Source organism: Procambarus clarkii, chromosome 18 (genome assembly GCF_040958095.1).
Source record: "Procambarus clarkii isolate CNS0578487 chromosome 18, FALCON_Pclarkii_2.0, whole genome shotgun sequence".
NCBI lineage: Eukaryota > Metazoa > Arthropoda > Malacostraca > Decapoda > Cambaridae > Procambarus > Procambarus clarkii.
In genome coordinates this window covers 15295948-15314004 of record NC_091167.1, presented here as the reverse complement: position 1 = coordinate 15314004, position 18057 = coordinate 15295948, and the positions used below count along the sequence as shown (strand labels likewise).

At 40.8% G+C, this 18057-nt stretch overlaps 1 protein-coding gene across 2 annotated transcripts in view; it reads left to right on the top strand.

Moving 5' to 3' along the window:
• The window catches only part of LOC123754479 (uncharacterized), a 29148-nt gene extending 11539 nt beyond the window's left edge, over positions 1–17609 (top strand). Inside the window, exons 3-5 of one of the 2 annotated variants that reach the window (XM_045736924.2) lie at positions 4361–4505; positions 11748–11931; positions 15458–17609. In XM_045736924.2, coding sequence (XP_045592880.1) covers positions 4361–4505; positions 11748–11931; positions 15458–16059 — 931 coding nt within the window. In that variant the 3' untranslated portion in view covers positions 16060–17609. The remainder of the gene's footprint in view (positions 1–4360; positions 4506–11747; positions 11932–15457) is intronic. The other variant, XM_045736925.2, reaches the window with a different exon arrangement.
• The last annotated feature ends 448 nt before the right edge of the window (positions 17610–18057 follow it).

Sequence of the window (18057 nt, the reverse complement as noted above, 5' to 3'; positions counted from 1 at the left end):
GCCTCTCCTCGTGTCTTAACTCTCCCAGCTCTGGCACCTCTAATGTTGGTGATGCGTATTCTAATATTAGTCGAACAAATGGTGTGCAGATTGCTTTGAAAGGGGCCCGATTTGGATTCCTAAGTGATCTTATATTTGCCAGTGTTCCACATGCTGCCGATGTTATCTTGTGTGTGTGCTTCCAATGTGAGTTAGGGAATTACATCGACTCCCTGATCCTTCTCTTTCTGATTCCTGTAGATGCCTTCTGATCTCTTTCCCATCCTCATTACCTCACATTTGTTGGGATTGAACATTTGTCAGACCACTCCTAGGGTTTGTCACGGTCTTCCTGCAACTTTCTGCAGTCCTCATCTGTTTTCACTCTCATCAGCTTTGCATCATCAGCAAACATTGACATGTTTGAGCTCGCTCCCTCGAAGGTCATTCACATATATTGGGAACAGCAGTGGTCCCAGAACAGAGCCATGTGGACCCCCGCTTGTTACATTCCTGCAGCTCGAAACCACCTCTGTGTGTGACCGCTTTCTGTCCTTCAGGTACTCCCTTACCCAGTTCAGTGTTTTCCCAGTTATCCCAGCCTGGTTCTCCATCTTGTATAGCAGTCTTTCATGGGGGAATAGTGTTGAATGCCTTTCGACAGCCTTGAAAAAGTGTCTGGTTTGTCAGACATGATTTTCCCATTTCTAAATCTATGCTGGTTTTTTGTCACAAAGTCGGTCCTCTTGAAATGCTCCGCCATTCTTGACCTGAATGCTCTCCAGCAATTTACTTGTCAGTGACACTATAGTTTAGTGCCTCCTTTCTATCCCCTATTTTGAATGTTGGGACTCGGTTTGCCTTTTTCCAGTGATCTGGGAGACTTCCTATCTCAAGAGTTTTATTACAAATTTAAGACAACAGGTGGTAGAGTAGTTCTGCAGCCTCCCTCAGCAGCCTCAGTGAGATTAGGCCTGGCTCATTGAGTTTGTCACATTTTAAACTATAGGATTTTGTTCACCTCTTCCACCGTGACTATCTAGTATTTCCCTCCAATATTTCATCTTGCAACCTTTGTCGTACGCTGGTTCTAATGTAAAGACCTGAAATATTGAGTTCTTTGCATACCTCCTTATTCTCTGAGAGCTTCCCCTTGTTTCCTCAATCTGAGTATAGTCTGTCATTTTTCTCATTATATGGCTATAAAATAGCTCTGGTTGTTCCTTAGCTATTGCAGCAATGTCACTTTAAAAATCTCATGGCTTCTCTCCTAATTTGTTTGTACTGTATTCAGTTGTTCTTTTTAACGCCTCCCAATTGTTTTCGGTTCCCATTTTACTTTTTAAGATTCCCTACATTGTCTATTGAACCTAGGCTTAATTTTTTCATCCACCACTTGAGTGGTATGAACTACTCCGATACATCTGCACATTTGTGCAATAAATTCCACCTTTTTCTGTCGTCCCATCTATTTCTGTTCCATTGTATTTCTTGCAGTAAGTCCCTCATGTGGTTGTAGTTGCCACATTTATAATCTTCATCAAAGGGTTCCTTTGTGTAACCAGTTCCTTCAGCTCCACTCTGTATTTAAGGATGACACTGCAGTGGTCGCTAGCTCCTAGAGGCATCTCGTGCTCTGGCTTTTCAACTTGTGCTTCATTTTGGGAAACCGGCAAGTTTAGTGTAGCTGGTAGATAGTCTCCTCCTCACTCTTGTTGGTTCTGTGACATGTTGCTTTAAGTGTGACATGTTGCTTTAAGAAGTTTGTCTGCCATAGTTGTTTGGTCAGTTTGCCTGGCCATGTCTACCAGTTTTGCTCGCCATGTCTCATCATTCCTATGGGAATCCTTATTTATCCAGGCTGTTCTCATGAGATTGAAGTCCCCAAGTATTAAGATTTTAGCTCTTGTTTCCCCGAGTGATTTTTGTTGTTGTGCTATTGTAAAGCTAGTCAGAAATTTTAAACAGGGTCAGGTCTCTCCCTGTTCATAAGGCTTGTCCTAATGCATGGATCTTTAAAGCTGTATTTTGTGATTTCTTAAAACCGTTCATTACCAGAGGTTAAATGGTTCGTTAAGTGTTGGCTTGCTAGAGAAGCATGGTTCAACTTGTGTGACTTGCTTTTGTGCTTCAGACATAATTGCTATAAATTTTCCATAATTTATGTACTGTACTATTCAAATGTATTAATTGTATTACAGTATTTGTCCACAATGATTTGTTCCCGTAGTTATTTGTAGAAATGAAAATAATGTAAAGTGTTCCCTGTGAGATAACTCTGCTTGCTCTGTTTTGCCCATTTATGAAGATTCTTTAAAAGTTTTTAATTAGAGGAGTCTTAGCCATTTTGTGAAAGGTGACGGCACACTGTCTTCATTGCTAAAAAAAAAAAAAATTTTGCCAAATGCATCTGAAGTTTCTATATCTTGTATCATTTGTCCAGAACTTTAATGTGTTCCCTTGGTAAACCTACTTGCTAAATTTTTAAGGCCTTTAACTGCTTAAACATCTATTAGTTTGTTACCATACTTTTATTTTATAAAGACAAGTAAAATGTCTTTAGGTAATACAAAAATAAAATCCTCCAACAGAATTAAGTACAAATTCATCATAGATGGAGAGGGTTTTGAGTTCTATTACCTGAGCCCGGCTCGACTTGTGATAACATGATCAATCGATTTCCATTCGAGTTTAAAAGATTTTATGCACTACTGTTGGGGTTGGCTCACTGGTGGCTTTGGTAAAGAATCCTAATGTGTGCACATTTTCTGATTCACTGAACATAAAATTTAGCCCATGCAGAAATTTTGTATAGTGAGGGGTCAATTGAGTGAGGGGCTCCACTGCATCTGGCCAATTTACCTACCTGGATTAATATTTTGCGAGGATGGCATGGAGACCGATGTGTTCTGTTTGGTTTGTGTAGATGTCCAACTGGTTAATTCATTCATATTCTACTCCAATAGAATTAAGGTACAAATGAATAATAAGGATTGGTTTTCAGGTAGTCATGCCAATCATTGGACACTATTATTGAAACTGGTTATAACATAAAAACCCAGCCACCGGAGAGTAGCCTCTAAATTATAGCCATCTCGACAAGCATGATAGTCAAAACACTATAAAACAAGTTTAATCCAAATGGATAGAAATGGAGAAATATTGGTACTGTATGGCTTACGAATAGGAGGATCCTGTGTAACAAATCTTAGTTTCTATGATAAAGCCACAGATTCAACAGGAAAAAGCTGGTTTGGTTGACTTTATCTAGACCTATTAAAAAAAAAAAAAAAAAAAAAAAAAAAAAAAAAAAAAAAAATGGGTTTTTGATGAAGTCGCACGCAAGAGGTTCTGGAAATTGGAAAAAGCTGGAGCGGTAATGAGCACAAGACTTTTTTTTTTTAGCTGCTAGAAAAAAGGCCAATAATCAAGGAGAAATGGTTTCAGATTGGAGAAATGTTATTAGCCAGCCCATCCTCCTAAGGTTTCCCAGCGTCAAGAAAAGTCAAATCTCCTGCCCTTGTCATGTCCTTCAAGATGACCTAACACAATAAGTGTATGGAACACTTGGCAAATTGAATTCATTGTGAACAATGGCATGATATAGAATGTGGAATAGGAGGAAATAGGCTACTTAGAACCTACAAATTATGTAGGAAGGTATTGAAGAACTCTGACGAAGATATGTAAGGGTAGTTTTGGACGGTTAGATAATTTCATATTTAATGTTTTAGAAAAGGTTGCACGATACTTGTACTGTATATAAACTTTCATAACTCGAGAGTGGCCTGGGATGTTAATGTGGCAGAGGGGAAAACTGAAAAGAGGTCAAGGTTGTGGTGTTTCAATATGTAGCCAGGGGACAACCAGTCTGTTCCACACATTTTCTCTTTGTATTTCTTCATACTTTCAATCTACAGTATTTAGATCCCTGACAACGAAGCATGTCGTCTGCTTATCTTGTAGAGTATTTTTTTTTCTCTAGCGATGAAAGTCCCAGGTATTGATATATGAGCATGTTTCTGGTTAATATAGCATAGGGCTTCATTCCCTCCCCAGTACTTTTGTTTACTCAGTATTGCTGTGCTGTATGTTAATGGGTCCTCCTCATTTTTCTACCTGTTGCCCTGTTCTTGGGAGCATGCAAACTGAAAAGTTATGCCTTTAGCTTTTGTGATGTTTTACTCATATCTTAGATACTCGTTTAGGTGGATAAATTTTGTTATTTTTAGTTTGTGTGCATTCTGTATTAAATGGTCAAATCATGGTATAGTACAATATTTGGTTGTTTTCTCGAGTTATTGAATAAGTCAATCAGGATTAAAAAATATTGTATCGGAGGCATAATTAAAACATCAAAAACTGGTTTGGCTTATAACAGATATGAGGTAGATGACTTCATAGTATCGCCTCCTTCCACTGAAGATGGGGGCTTCTTGCATCTCCGTTATGGACGAAACCCAAGACCACGGCTGCACCAACCCAGCCAAGACAGCACCAACCAGGAAATGTCCATGACTGTTGAGGTGTGTGTATTGGCTAGGGAAGCAGTGTTCGGGTTTAGGGGGCTCATAAATGTAAGGCTTTAACTTCTCTTTCTTTGTTTTTCTTGCAGTATTTTGCATGTAAGAGTTGATAACCTCTTTAGGCTCTTGTCATTTCCTGGACTGTGTTTATCTGCGTGTTGTAATGTAGTGAAGCTTTGTGTGAAAGGGTGGGTGTGCATTTTGCATGTTTAGTATTTTTCTTTTAGGGCATTAACTCTTAATTTTCCCTGCTCTCGTAGTTTGTGTTGAGTGCTGTGCAAGCTGGTCTCTTTAGTGCAAAGACTTCAGCAGGTAAAGTCCTACAGTTGACCATTGATAAATTTTGTCCTGTTTACCATGTGGCTGGTTTATAAGAATTGCTTGGTATAGTAACTGCTCTCAGAAAAATGAAGGCAGGTTTGTGTGGCTTTCATGTTGCAAGAATATATGGGGAGGGGGGTGGGAAGGAAAAAAAAGCTTGAAGTGGTAAGTTTTTTAAGCTAGGTAGGTTTGAAGAGAAGTTTGAGGCAAGCCTGAACCTAGAATAAAGGGTGAAATTTAATCATAATTATTGAACGAAAATGAGTGAGGTAGCAGTACTGTGTAGCTGTTAATGGTGGAATGGTGCAATTTATTACTTCTAATGTTGCTTTTTAATATGCTTGTGTGTGAAATTAGTGTGAAGGTGGTAGTCATCACGTATTGTTTAGTAATAAGAATGACAGCAGAAGTGCGGTAGTTTAACACTTGGGCGGTGCAGCTAATAATTGACACTTTCGCTACCCCGGTGGTCGACCTTGACGTGTGCGGCGGGTTGCCCAAGTGGTGCGCGTGAACTCGCCAGTACTCTATTTTATTTTATTTATTTATTTTTATTTATTTATTTATTTATTTATTTATTTATTTATTTATTTATTTATTTATTTATTTATTTTTAATCTTTCCGACCTCAATTTTTGTGCTATGTCATTCAATTTAATATCAAATTGTTCGCAATAAAGGGATATCTCCATACAGGAACATGCAAGTCTCCCTTTCCTATACTTTTTGACCCGCCGCGCACTGCAAGTTAGGCCGAGAGCTCTCCACCTCCCACAAATGTTTATACTTTCTTTAGCTTTCTGACCTCGATTTTCATGCTATGTTGTTCATTTTGGTAACAAATTGTTCGCAATAGCTAAAGTTCACCCACTAAAGGAATATGTGCATACAAGAACATGTCTAACTTTTTTCTATACTTTCGACGAAAAATTGATTACTTTCCCCTCATACGTGTTTCTTTCAATGCTTTCATCGTGGATTGGCTTTGTTTTTATCAGTATCCACCTGGAAGTCAATTTGCAGTGTTTATAAAGCCGGTAACAACAAATACCCGAGATAAAATAACCGGAATGGGGAAACTTTTCTACTCGAAGGGAGGCCGCGGCTGTCACGAGCGAGGTCTCGAACAGTGAGCCTCCAGTGTGGGTGGGTGCCCACACGGTGGGATCATGCCACGTGGGGTATACGGAGAATGAGAAGACATTGGCGCACATTTTAAGAGTCCCATGGTATTCGGACAATAAAAAATTTCTATTTTTTTTTTTTTTTTTTTTTTTTTTTTTATAATTAATGCCGCCGTTTGCATCATGAGGCATACTCCATTATTTTGGTTTTATGATGTCGACAACATCATCAGGCAGTGAAAGTGTTAATATTAATAGCCAACACCACCACATTTGTGTGCAAGAATTTTTTTTTTCCCCCTTCTAAGATTGTTTAAATGTGTTCCCTGATCATGTGGAATAAAAAATCGTAGGCGACGTATTTTGGCAATGGTAGGTTGAAGAAGTCTGGCAAGATACAGGCACAGAAAAAGTACATGTCTGGGGTCGGTGTCCGTGTGTTTCAATGTCTGATTTTTTTTTCTCCAGTAATATTTTTCAATAGTGTGTAGTGTCATTTATACTAAAATGTGTGAACCATTACTATACTCAATTAGTATGGTGTGCTGGTGTGCATTGCTATACTCAAAAAGTAGACAGTAGAAATTATTAGTGATTCAATTATGTTCATAAAACAATAACAGAATATTTTTTGGGGGAGCCCTGTTGGCTCCCTGAAGCTATCTGAACTGTTGTGTGCTATATTAGTTTGGTGTCATCAGTCACATGGGCTTCATCGGCCTACTGGTGACCATGAGCCAGAACTTGGGCCTTCTCAGAGGTGCAAGAAGTAATGGCGTATAAGCACTTTACATGTAAAGGACGTTATATTCTGCCATCAACCAGGGCATTTACCCAGAAAGATAGGCAAAACAAAACAAACAACTAGCCTGGAAATTGCTACTTACAGCCAGAAAGCCAAGAAACTCATGCTAAAAGAAAGTAGAAATTGGAAAATGTTTTCATTTACTAGTACTTCTGCTCATTAGCGTAACCCCAGAGCCAGCTCGGGCAAGCCGACCACCACCATCTCGGTTCTCTGCTCATGTGTTTGGCGGTCACTGGTCACCTCTGGCCTCGCTTTCCTGTTCTGGATTTTGCCCTGTGTGGCTGTACCAGCTGTGTGGTGTGGTGGCCAGGTGTTTGCTGTACTTGGAGCTGCATACGCCCTGGGTATCCTTCCCTGGGTACTCCATAAGTACTACCCTTGCGTGCCAGGGTTACTTTCCCTGGATATTCAGGACTTGCTCCCGGTTCAGGACTTCATTGTTTGACGTTGTCTTCGCCCTTGGGGTCTAGGGCTTTGTCTTGCCCCCTGGCAGGGGAGTGTTTTTGGACGAGGGGGGGGGGGCGCACTGTGGCTGGCGCAGTCTGCTACCTGTGAGACGGCTAACATTTCTCTCCGGCTGCTAGTTTGCTTGCGGTGTCGTTCATAAGCATGTTTCGGTGCTTGTTCTATTTTTTTTATTTTTGGGAATTTTCCCCTCTGAATGGAGGTCTGCTTATTAGGCCAACCTAGTATTGTGGTGGCTTTCCCCCTCCATTGCCCCTGAGGGGCAATGGAGGAGCTGCCTGCTGCTGCCCCATTACCTCTGCTACTGGTAGTCAGTTTGCCTGTTTACAAGCTGGGAGTCTGCCAGCTTAGCTGGCCTCAGTGTCTGGGCTACCTGTAGGGCTAACATACCCTGTAAGCCCTGGAAAACCACAGTGGGCTCGGTTGGTAACATGGATCCATCAGTCCACTCGCACCTTGTGCAATGTTGACGGTTGTTCGTTGCCCCTGCCTCGGGGAGACGATCACCCCCTTCTGCCTTGCTGCCCGCTGGGTCGGTGACACCTATGACCAGGAGTCTTGCAGGACTTGTTCCCCGCTTGTGTTTCAGTTTACCCCTGCCTCGTCTGTGGATGAGATGATTTAGGTGGCATTACAAGCTCGCCTCTCCTTGCAATGCACCTGGTTGGTTACCTGGTTGGACGCCCTGGAGCTGCCCCATTTGGATTTTAGGGCCCGGGAATTGGGAGAGTTGGTTGTTTCGACTTCGGTTCTGTCAGCGCCCCTGTTTCCTTCCCAGGTTTGCGTGTTCACCCTGCTCCTCCCTCCCTGCTTTTGGCTCCAAACCATCTAGATGTCGCAGATCTTGCTCGCTCAAGCATGGTGCGTCCCAGGAGCGTCGCGCCGTGTGCGACGCTCCCGGGGACGCACCACTCAGTAGGTCTGTCTGTCTGCACAATTATTGGATAATTAGTAGTTCTGGACAGTGTGAAGCTCTTAAACAGGTGACATGACACAAAGGGGCGGCACACGCTGGACACCATGTTAGCACCCATTTACGTTTCTGTTGCCTCTTGTGTGGTTTTACCAACCCGTTCTCGTACTTAGTCAATATTGACTAAGAAAGTGCGAGAATGGGTTGGGTTTTACATAATGCACTCGTGCTGGCCTGCTGTATGCTTTCCAGTTGGTGGTAAATTCCTTATTGCATGTACCTGAAAGCCTTCCCTGTAAGCCAGCCTTGGTGTGGGAGCATGGTGCAATAATGGGTTCACAATGGGCTTTTGTATACCAGGAAGTGGTTTGCCAAACTTTTCTAGTAGCTGTCACTACAATAAAACTGAACGCACAGATTTGGCTTAGTACCCGTTTTGACAAGATACACATTGTAACATCAAGAAGGTGGAAAAACATCACCTTGGTCCACTTCAATGTTTTTCACACACTCGACAGCAACCACCATCATGTTACATTTATCAATCAATCGCATGCTTATGTTATAGTCCATAACACAATAATTTACATATGTTGTTTCATGGTTTTGTTCACCTTGCCACTGTTCAGCATTGTACCAGTGTGAATGGTGGTCAACATGTTCACTTCACTCCTGTCGTTCCACTGCACTGGAAAGCATTTCAGCAGATTTTCTTAGCTGCCAATCGCCTACCTCAATAGCATGGTCAAACACAGGATTTCCCTTTGTTTTGCCTTTAATGTGCCCCACACTCCAGTTCTATTATCAAACAAGAACGTAGTTAGCAAAGGACTTGTATAATAGTTGTGTATAGTATGTGGCCCTTGTTTAGCCATGTGCCATGGTGCCAGCAATGTCCTCGCCACACTACCTTAGAAACCATGTTAGTCATTAGCAGGAATGCCTACATTGATAGCATTGTGTTACACATTAACATGTGTAACACAATTCCTGTTTCACAGAGTACAAAGAATTTCAGTCAATCTGTGGCGTTTGGAGGGCATATGCTGCTTTAAGGTAATACATCCTTGAAAACCACAAGGGATTCATCAATCGCCAGCTTCTGAGCTGGTACGTAGAAATCTCTGAACTTTCCAACAAGTTCATTCAGAATGTGCCATGACCTCCAAAGCCTATCATTCTCTGTCTAGTCTTCATCACTTGCAAAATGAAGACTCCTGAGGAGTATCAGAAACCTGTCATGAGACACATTTACCGAACAATGGTGTTGGAACATAATGGTCTTTGTTCCAATAATAGCTGAGTACGTTCTTGACACACTGTTTCATACAGTGCCAAAAACATATTTTACTTGCTGATACTTAATAAGGAGCCGGTCGGCCGAGCGGACAGCACGCTGGACTTGTGATCCTGTGGTCCTGGGTTCGATCTCGGGCGCCGGCGAGAAACAATGGGCAGAGTTTTTCACCCTATGCCCCTGTTACCTAACAGTAAAATAGGTACCTGGGTGTTAGTCAGCTGTCACGGGCTGCTTCCTGGGGGTGGAGGCCTGGTCAAGGACCGCGGGGACACTAAAAAGCCCCGAAATCATCTCTAGATAACCTCAAGATAACCTTCTCGCCTCCATTGAGATGAATCGTGTACTTGTTCATCCTGAACAGTATGTTCCATGAGCGGCTCATCAAAATAAGCAGTAAAGAATTCCACTTCACTTATATCGTCACCTGTGTCAGGGGAAAAGTTTGTAATTCCAACATCTGCATTGTCAAAGGTGGGAGTTTCTGGAACTAAATCTTTACCATTCCAGACAAATAAACAAAGACGCAAGTTGCGTCTTGTGAGACGCAACATCAGGACCACAGTGAGGAATCCTTGGACCAAGAGCTGAAGTTGGTTTATGTGCAGTATGGGTGGAAACCAACAATGAAGGAAATTTACTTGAATGAGGGTTCAATGACAATGAACAATGGACAATGAGGGTTCCTCATTGTCTCCATGTGGTGCCACACTGCGTTGGCTGGGTGAAATGCTTCTGACCCAACAAAACATCGCTTGGTAACATCATTGGCACTAGCGACAGGCATGGTAACATGATTATCAGTCTACCTCGCTAAAACCAGAAAATGAGTTACCTTCAACAGACTCGTCAACCAAAACATCATGATCTGGCAAAGTAACACGTGAAATGTGTGGTCGGGTGCGAATTGGTGAGTGAGAGTGGAGTGGCGTAAATGAGGGCTTGTGCCTGACCCTGGTGGCACCCACATGTTCACTTAGTGTCAGTCGTATCTACGTCTGAGGGCTGAGTGCAGTCTTCATCTATGTCCGAGTCGCCAATATCAGGTTTCTCACCCTCTTGGAACAATTCCTGATAAATTACATCCTTAGACAAAGATTGGGCTAGGCATTGAGCCCGGTTGGCCGCTGGTATGTGGTGCGCTTGCCGTGATGTCTGTCGGGGAAACTGAGGCCTCCACACAATGATGGCCTACGCTGGATTTTTTTTCCCAAGATGACGTCTGTCTACCATCAGCGCTGGCTGCTGTATGGGTGCTCCTTTTACAGCACAGGACTTTTAAATCTTGCACAGCACCCTCAATTGTATATATATACAATGTATGCAGTTTAAAAGTTAACCCTCCCAAATTGCAAGAAAATATTGGAGCACGCACACATACGGATCCTCTCTGTGAGAGTGGTAGATAAAGGTGGAGCTAACGGTTCCATTAGTCTCATTTTTATTTGCTTTTGCCTTCCTGTTGTCTTGTCTCTACATTTCTGGTGGCAATTTTATGTTCATGATCTTTTATCCTTTCCCCCCCCCCCCCCTCTCCCCTCTGAGATAGGCTTTTAATAGCTCGCAAGAGCCTGGAGAGATTTGATGGTTAGCAAGAGGAAGCCACCAAGGAATCCTCTAGAGGCTTTTCATACAATTTGATAATTTATACCTCGTAAAATCATTTTGCCTAAATAAGCATGCACATGTATTTTATCACTTGCTATAAGAGAAACCCAGGAAATTTTAGTAGTAAACAGAAGGGCAAATTTAAGGGAAGTTCATCTCTTGTCTGGAATGAATAGTTTCCTGTACTGTACTTTTATTTTTTGCATACATATATTATTGCAGAAGTTTGTTGGGTATCATTGATAAATATATCTTGGCTTCCCAAAATTTAAATTTATTTCTACATTTACCAAATTTACAATTTTTTCTAGCATATTTTTTTAATTAAAATTGATAAAGTTTTGTAGCACCTGTTGTTCAGTGTGTGCAGCTTGAAAGTCATCAAAATTGTATGAAACTGAGGTATCCTGAATTTTAGAATATAGATAATTGGAATTTTTCTTAACACTACAGTTTTACTTATTATTTAAACTTTGTATTTACTGTATGTAGTTACTAATTACTTTCATTAAATTAAGAATTTCAATCTCTCATTCCCCACCCTCCTCCCCCAGTGACTAGTTTGAGCACGGTTCTGTAATGGCTTCCCACCATTTTTTTAAATATTATTGTAAAGCTGTACAAATTGCATTTTAACTAATCAAATTATCTGGGCAAATTAGCCACAGTTGTTATACGTCACATAAGAAATTGTCTTCATTTCTAGGTCAGGGATGGCAGCACTGTAATAACAACGGTGTGCTCCTCTGAACACTTGGACAGCACCAGCCCTGAGGCCGCTCTCATCATCAGCCCGGGTGGCCTCTCTACCAACACTGCGGCGGTTTCGGCGTCAAAAGTTGCAGCGGAAAATTATGATGTTCAACCACTTTTTGTTTTGAACTTTGGAGGTTAGCACTCTTGTGTGTGTTCTTGTAGCAAGGTTGCAGTAATGGCTCTTGGCAGACCTGCATTGTCAAACCAGGGACTCTCTTTAGTTTTAATGTTATTAGTGGATGTTGTATCTTAAATGTTGACCAATTCTAATAGTGTTATATGGAGAGGTACACAAGTACAAACTTTTATATTTGTCTAAAATGGGATAATGTTACTTAATGTTTTATTGGCTATTTTAAACTTATTTGAAAGGTTGGGGTTTTGGTTGCCATGTTAACTTTGATGCAAGCTTTTAAGAATAAGTACTGTATTTGTATTTGTGCAGTTTGGTATATGAGGAATGTGTGTATTAGATTTAGATTCTGCCTTACATTCTTGTATAATGGCATCTCTTAACATTCAACTCTTTGACACATAGGACATGCAGTGAAATCTTCGTGTAAGGAAATAATGCTTAATCGTGACAATTGGACAGTCAAAATACATAGTGTCAGTACAGAGAAACTGTTGCCACCAGCCTTCCCAAAATAGGGAATCAAATTTAATTGAAAATAGGTTCAGATTAACCAATTCATGGGTAGATGTGGATTGGCAAGTCTTGTAAACATTGAAATTTTAAATATGAATAACTGTGCTACTGCTGCCAGCCAGCCAGTGAACATGAGTGGAAACACAGGCTACTCAACAAACCAAGCGACCAGTCGCCTAAGTTATAAAGTTATAAGCAATACAATTTAGATAAATTGGCAGTGTGAATCTTGCCTAAAAATACTCGATACATGCATAAATATAATGGTATTTATTCAGCAACATAGTTTGCTGTATATGCATAAAAAGCTAAAATTCACTGTGGGGAAAATATCATAATCTGTTGTCTACCCATACCTTACTATGCTATTTTGAATAAACTGTGCAGTTAACAAATGGCATTTGGAGGTCTGTTAATGGCCTTGCTTCAGTGAAGGGTATGTAGAGAAATCAGAGATACATAATAATTTACACATGGAAAATATTAAAGGAGCTGGTCCCAAACCTGCACACAATAACACTACCTGAGATCAGGAGGCATGGCAGGATTTGCAGAATTCCTGCATTGCAAATCAGAGGTGAAGTGGGTACAGTACTCTTGAGAACTTCTGTCTATTATCATCAGAGGCTCGAGACTGTTCAACACGCTTCCACTACATATAAGGGACATAACTGGCTGACCCCTAAAGTGTTCAAGAGAGGGGCTCCATAACGCGCCGGTTCCGTCAGGTTGCCATTTCCTTATTAGTATGTCGTGCTTCATGTAATAATGTATCGGGGACTCTGGACAAGAGTTTCCCCCTTTTTGCCTCTTTGATCTGTTCCTCAAATTCAACTATTTTGGCATTAGTCAGGTCCACTCGGTTTATGCTCCATCTTTCTGGCAGGGCCATCTTTCCCTCTGACTTCGCCACGATCTCATCCTCTCGACCTCGGGATAGCATCAAAATAAGCGCCTTTAGAATGCGCACAATTTGATACCAAATGAAAGATGATATCCGGACATCAAGTTTCATGTTAAACTTGATGTCCGAACACTTGTATAGGCTTTAAATAAATATATATATGTATATAAATAGGCTTTTGGTCAAAATGTTAAAATATTTGTTAAAATTTTATTATGCTATTATGTTGGGACTAGTTTTAAAATGCGCGCCTTTACGTCCCGAACAATTTGATACCAAAATGAAAGATGTAACACAAATTTGTCGGAACACTGGAAAGATATAATTTTGTGATGATGAGCTTCCAGAATTAAAATATTTGTTAAAATTCCAGTTATTGCTCTATTATTATGGGACTAGTTTTAAAATACGCGCCTTTTTATTGTGAACAATTTGATACCAAAATGAAAGACGTAACACGAAAATTGATGTTATCAAACTCAACGAGTATACACATTAGGTTGCAGTGTACAAATTGGTTCTCGTTCACGGGTAACTTTAGGCTTTTCTGCGGGGAGGCACTCCAAACTTTTGTACATTATATTCATACACATCTGTAGGGAATTTAATTGCGAACACAATACCAAAACGAGCAACGTAGCATGAGAATTAAGGTGAGAAAGCTGAAACGAGTATACACATTTAGGTGTTTAGGTGTTAGCGGGGCCTCGTAGCCTGGTGGATAGCGCGCAGGACTCGTAATTCTGTGGCACGGGTTCGATTCCCGCACGAGGCAGAAACAAACAGGCAAAGTTTCTTTCACCCTAAGTGCCCCTGTTACCTAGCGGTAAATAGGTACCTGGGAGTTAGTCAGCTGTCACGGGCTGCTTCCTGGGGTGTGTGTGGTGTGGGGGGGGGGGGGGAATAGTTAGTAAACAGTTGATTGACAGTTGAGAGGCGGGCCGAAAGGGCAAAGCTCAACCCCCGCAAAACACAACTAGTAAACACATTTAGGTGTCGCCGCACGCTCGCCCGCACGTTCGGTGCATAACCCCTTAAGTTGACCGCGTGCCTGTCCGGTGACCGATAGTGTTAATCTACATATGGCAGTATACTTGGCTATTACTGCAAAATATGGTGCTCATTGCACGCCAATCGAATATGGTGCTCTGCTAAGTCGCCCACACAACTCTTTGACTGCCACTACTCAGCTCCTCTCAATCTTGAGTTGCGTGAAAAAAAAGGTCACAGGACAGGTACCAATCGGGTACACATGCCCAACAAATCCTCTTGTAGGATTCCTCAGGGCATGACCACCCAACTGGCTTCCGGTCGCTCCTACTCGTTGCCACTATTCGAGATACGTCACCAATCGCCTCATGAATTCTTCGTCAATCAGCTTCCTCATGAATTCTTCACAAGATACGCATATCTTCTGGAGTGACGGTGTGCGTCCTTCTCTTTATCCTTCGTCATGACAAGTGATGTCCTTAAACCTTTGCACATGACATGCTCCCGTCTTCATTTTTACACATGACACATTGCATACAGTCGACATCTCACTTCCAAGCTTTATCAGAGATGCTCAACAATGACTTATCTCTGTGGTCACATCTGATGATGGTTACTTGCACTATTTAATTTCCCTGACTCCTCACTATGGCCAGGTGGGGAACAACTCTCACTGTGGGGGACAGACCTACACCATGAGGCTACATGGGGTAGGGGTGGGGGGGTTATAACACTGCCCACCCACCCAACCTCCATCCAACCTGCCTTAGCCTGCCCACCCACCCACCCTCTATCCTCCCATCCACCCTCTATCCTCCCATCCAACCTGGCTGCCTAAACCCTCCCATCCCTCCCTCCCTCCCTCCCTACCCACCCACCCACCTTGGGCAGGCAGAATCCTTGGTGAATCGGATACCTTTTAATATCGTTGGCCTTATGCGCTTTTGTTCTCGAATTGGCATCCTTAGTGATATTTAGTGCTTTTTGAATATCTCGCACATTTCATGGTGCTACATAGCCTTCCCGGCTTGATGCCTTCTTTAAATAATTACTATTATCCATTGTGTAGATCTTTATTCTTTTAGGACTTTATTCACTAAATCATTATTTTTTGCAGAGACCGAGTCTGTTGCTACAGAAGGAGAAAGCTTAAAAGCTGCTGAATCGACGCAAACTCTGCATCCTGTAAAAGAAGGTTTTGCATCAATTTATTCTAATTCAGTTAATGGCAGTTGTAATGAAATTTTGATAACTGGCCCTTCTCCATCTGAAAAGTGCTCTCCCACAAGCAAAACAGACGACAAAAAATTAGGGCTTCTAGAGAAGGTTACTCTTATTCCATCTAATCGGGGAGGCTCTCATCCTACCCATCTGGCCACACCAAGTTCAAGTCCCCTGGCATCTCCTAAAGCATCACCAAAGCCTCGCCGTTCAGTAATGGGGGTAGTAATGGAAGGCTCAAACAAAAGCTCTGTTCACAGCTATTTTTGCACAAAACCTTTCCAAGGCCATCAAGAAGGTTCAAACACAACACACAGTATCTCTGAAGAAGTAAGAGAAATTTCGTTATCATCGTTAAGGACCCAACAGCTTGAAGATGCAACAAAGACCTCTCAATCATTTGATTCTAATTCAAAAGCAATTGCAGTTAAACGTCGACAAAGGCCAAAACCTTCAGCTTTGAGAGAAATGAACTTTTGGGCTCCTACATCTATGTAATATAAAGGTTTGACATATAAGTGTAATGTGTTGGTGACATGCTATACATTTTAAATGGTTGTTTTTGAATTATTAATGCAGATGTTAACAAAATATTTAGAAAAGTTATATAATTTATTATTAAAATGGTACATATTGATAAACGGGTCTAAAAATAGATTTTTGAAGGTGTAGATCCTGTCCAACAAAACCGTCATGGTTTTAGAGGTTCTTGTAAAGTTTGTATGCAGAAAAGTAGTCAGTTCTGAAATCATGGTGCAAAAATTAATATTTTGAGACGAATAATTTTAGTAAATGTACACACATTATCAAGTGTACCTATTAATACAAATATGGCTGTATTTCTTTCTAGGAATTCGAGAGTTATTTATTCATACAAACATTGTAATTGTAAAATTACTGAAGTGTAGTAAACAAGATAATCCATTTTCTCTTCTAGAAGATTTTAATTAAGAGTGGAAGAATTAATTGCTGTATGAAAGCTATTAAAGTATAAATGCATTTAGTAAATTATTCAATGTGTCATGCTGTATTACTCTGTTGCCCAACTTGTGATTTGCTGGATATACAATTTCAGATAGCTTTGGCAGACCAGCTGTGTTTTGAGTAAATAAGATGTACACAATGACTGGGACCATAAGTATATGCACACAGGACTCGTGTGTCTATTCAACCTCAGCACAATCCCATATTGTCTTTCTACATTTGAATAAATCATGTGCATTTGTAGTGGCCAACACAATTGTTGTTACTCCATATTAATTTAAATAAAACAAAATTTTAAGTGTTCAGCATCATTCAATTAAAAAGTATTCTTGTATTATAAATTACTGTACCTGCACATGACAGCTGTAGTGTATAATTTTTTCCATAATGCATGTTTGGCCATCTTCCAGCAGCAATTCCATGTACTAAATTAAATATGAATAAAGTTTTTTACGCAAAACTGTACTGGTTTTCAAATTCAGTTTGTAGAAAGTTTTGTAAAGGTAGTGTTTTAGTTGGGACAGTTGGCTCATAAAGTTAAGACACTAGAATACAATTTTCTAGCAAGTCTGTAAGTTGGTGAGTGTTATGATGGCTACCATACCTTTTTGCAAGCTTCAAAATATGATGAATTTAAGCGTAAGTTGGTGAGTGTTATGATGGCTACCATACCTTTTTGCAAGCTTCAAAATATGATGAATTTAAGCTTGTGTTAAAGTCTGTATTAAGGATTGGGAAGTACAGTGGTGTCAAAACTAGTGGTGTCATTGGTAATTATTTTTATATTTTTGACTTGAGTTTCAAGTGTTTCCATAGTTTGCAAAAGTCACATTTTCTTTGAGAAGTATTCATACAAAGTGTTCTCCAAAATTTGATGAAATTGTTATATATATACTCATACAGATGCATGTACAATTGCATAATATGTATAAAACATTTGTAATAAATTAATTACAAAACTTTATTTACTTTAGTATTTATAGAAATGTCTTGATACTTATGTTCGTCCAGTACACATATTTGCTTATTTGTACTTGGTTACATATATTAAATTGTTCTATACATTGCTAGCTCTTCTTCCATGCCTTGCAGACTTGTTTTTTAACACGAGCATTTAACCTCTTCAGTGGACGGTATTTTAACGTGGTGAGGAACTCTTGGTATCTTCCCCTGCCTGCTGTCAGGCTGCACAAATGCCTCTCCATATGTTGGCATTGTATGAAAACTTGCACACTTTAGTGTTCCTTTATCTGGGAGTTGAGCCTACAAAGTGGTTGTGCCCTCCCGGGAGGGGGGGGGGAGGGGAGGTATAATGTAAGGTTGTGTGTGGCCTATCTGAACTAATCTGCTCTGGTTAGCCCAACCTAGGACATCAGGTTAGGTGAGCGCTGTTGGGTTGGTTCCCCTATTGGTCCCTGGGGGTACCGTTCGGCCCTGCAATGGGGATGCATGTTTACTGTTCTGGTTACCTATGAAGTTGCTTTCCATTGTGCTTGTGCCTATGTGGGCCCC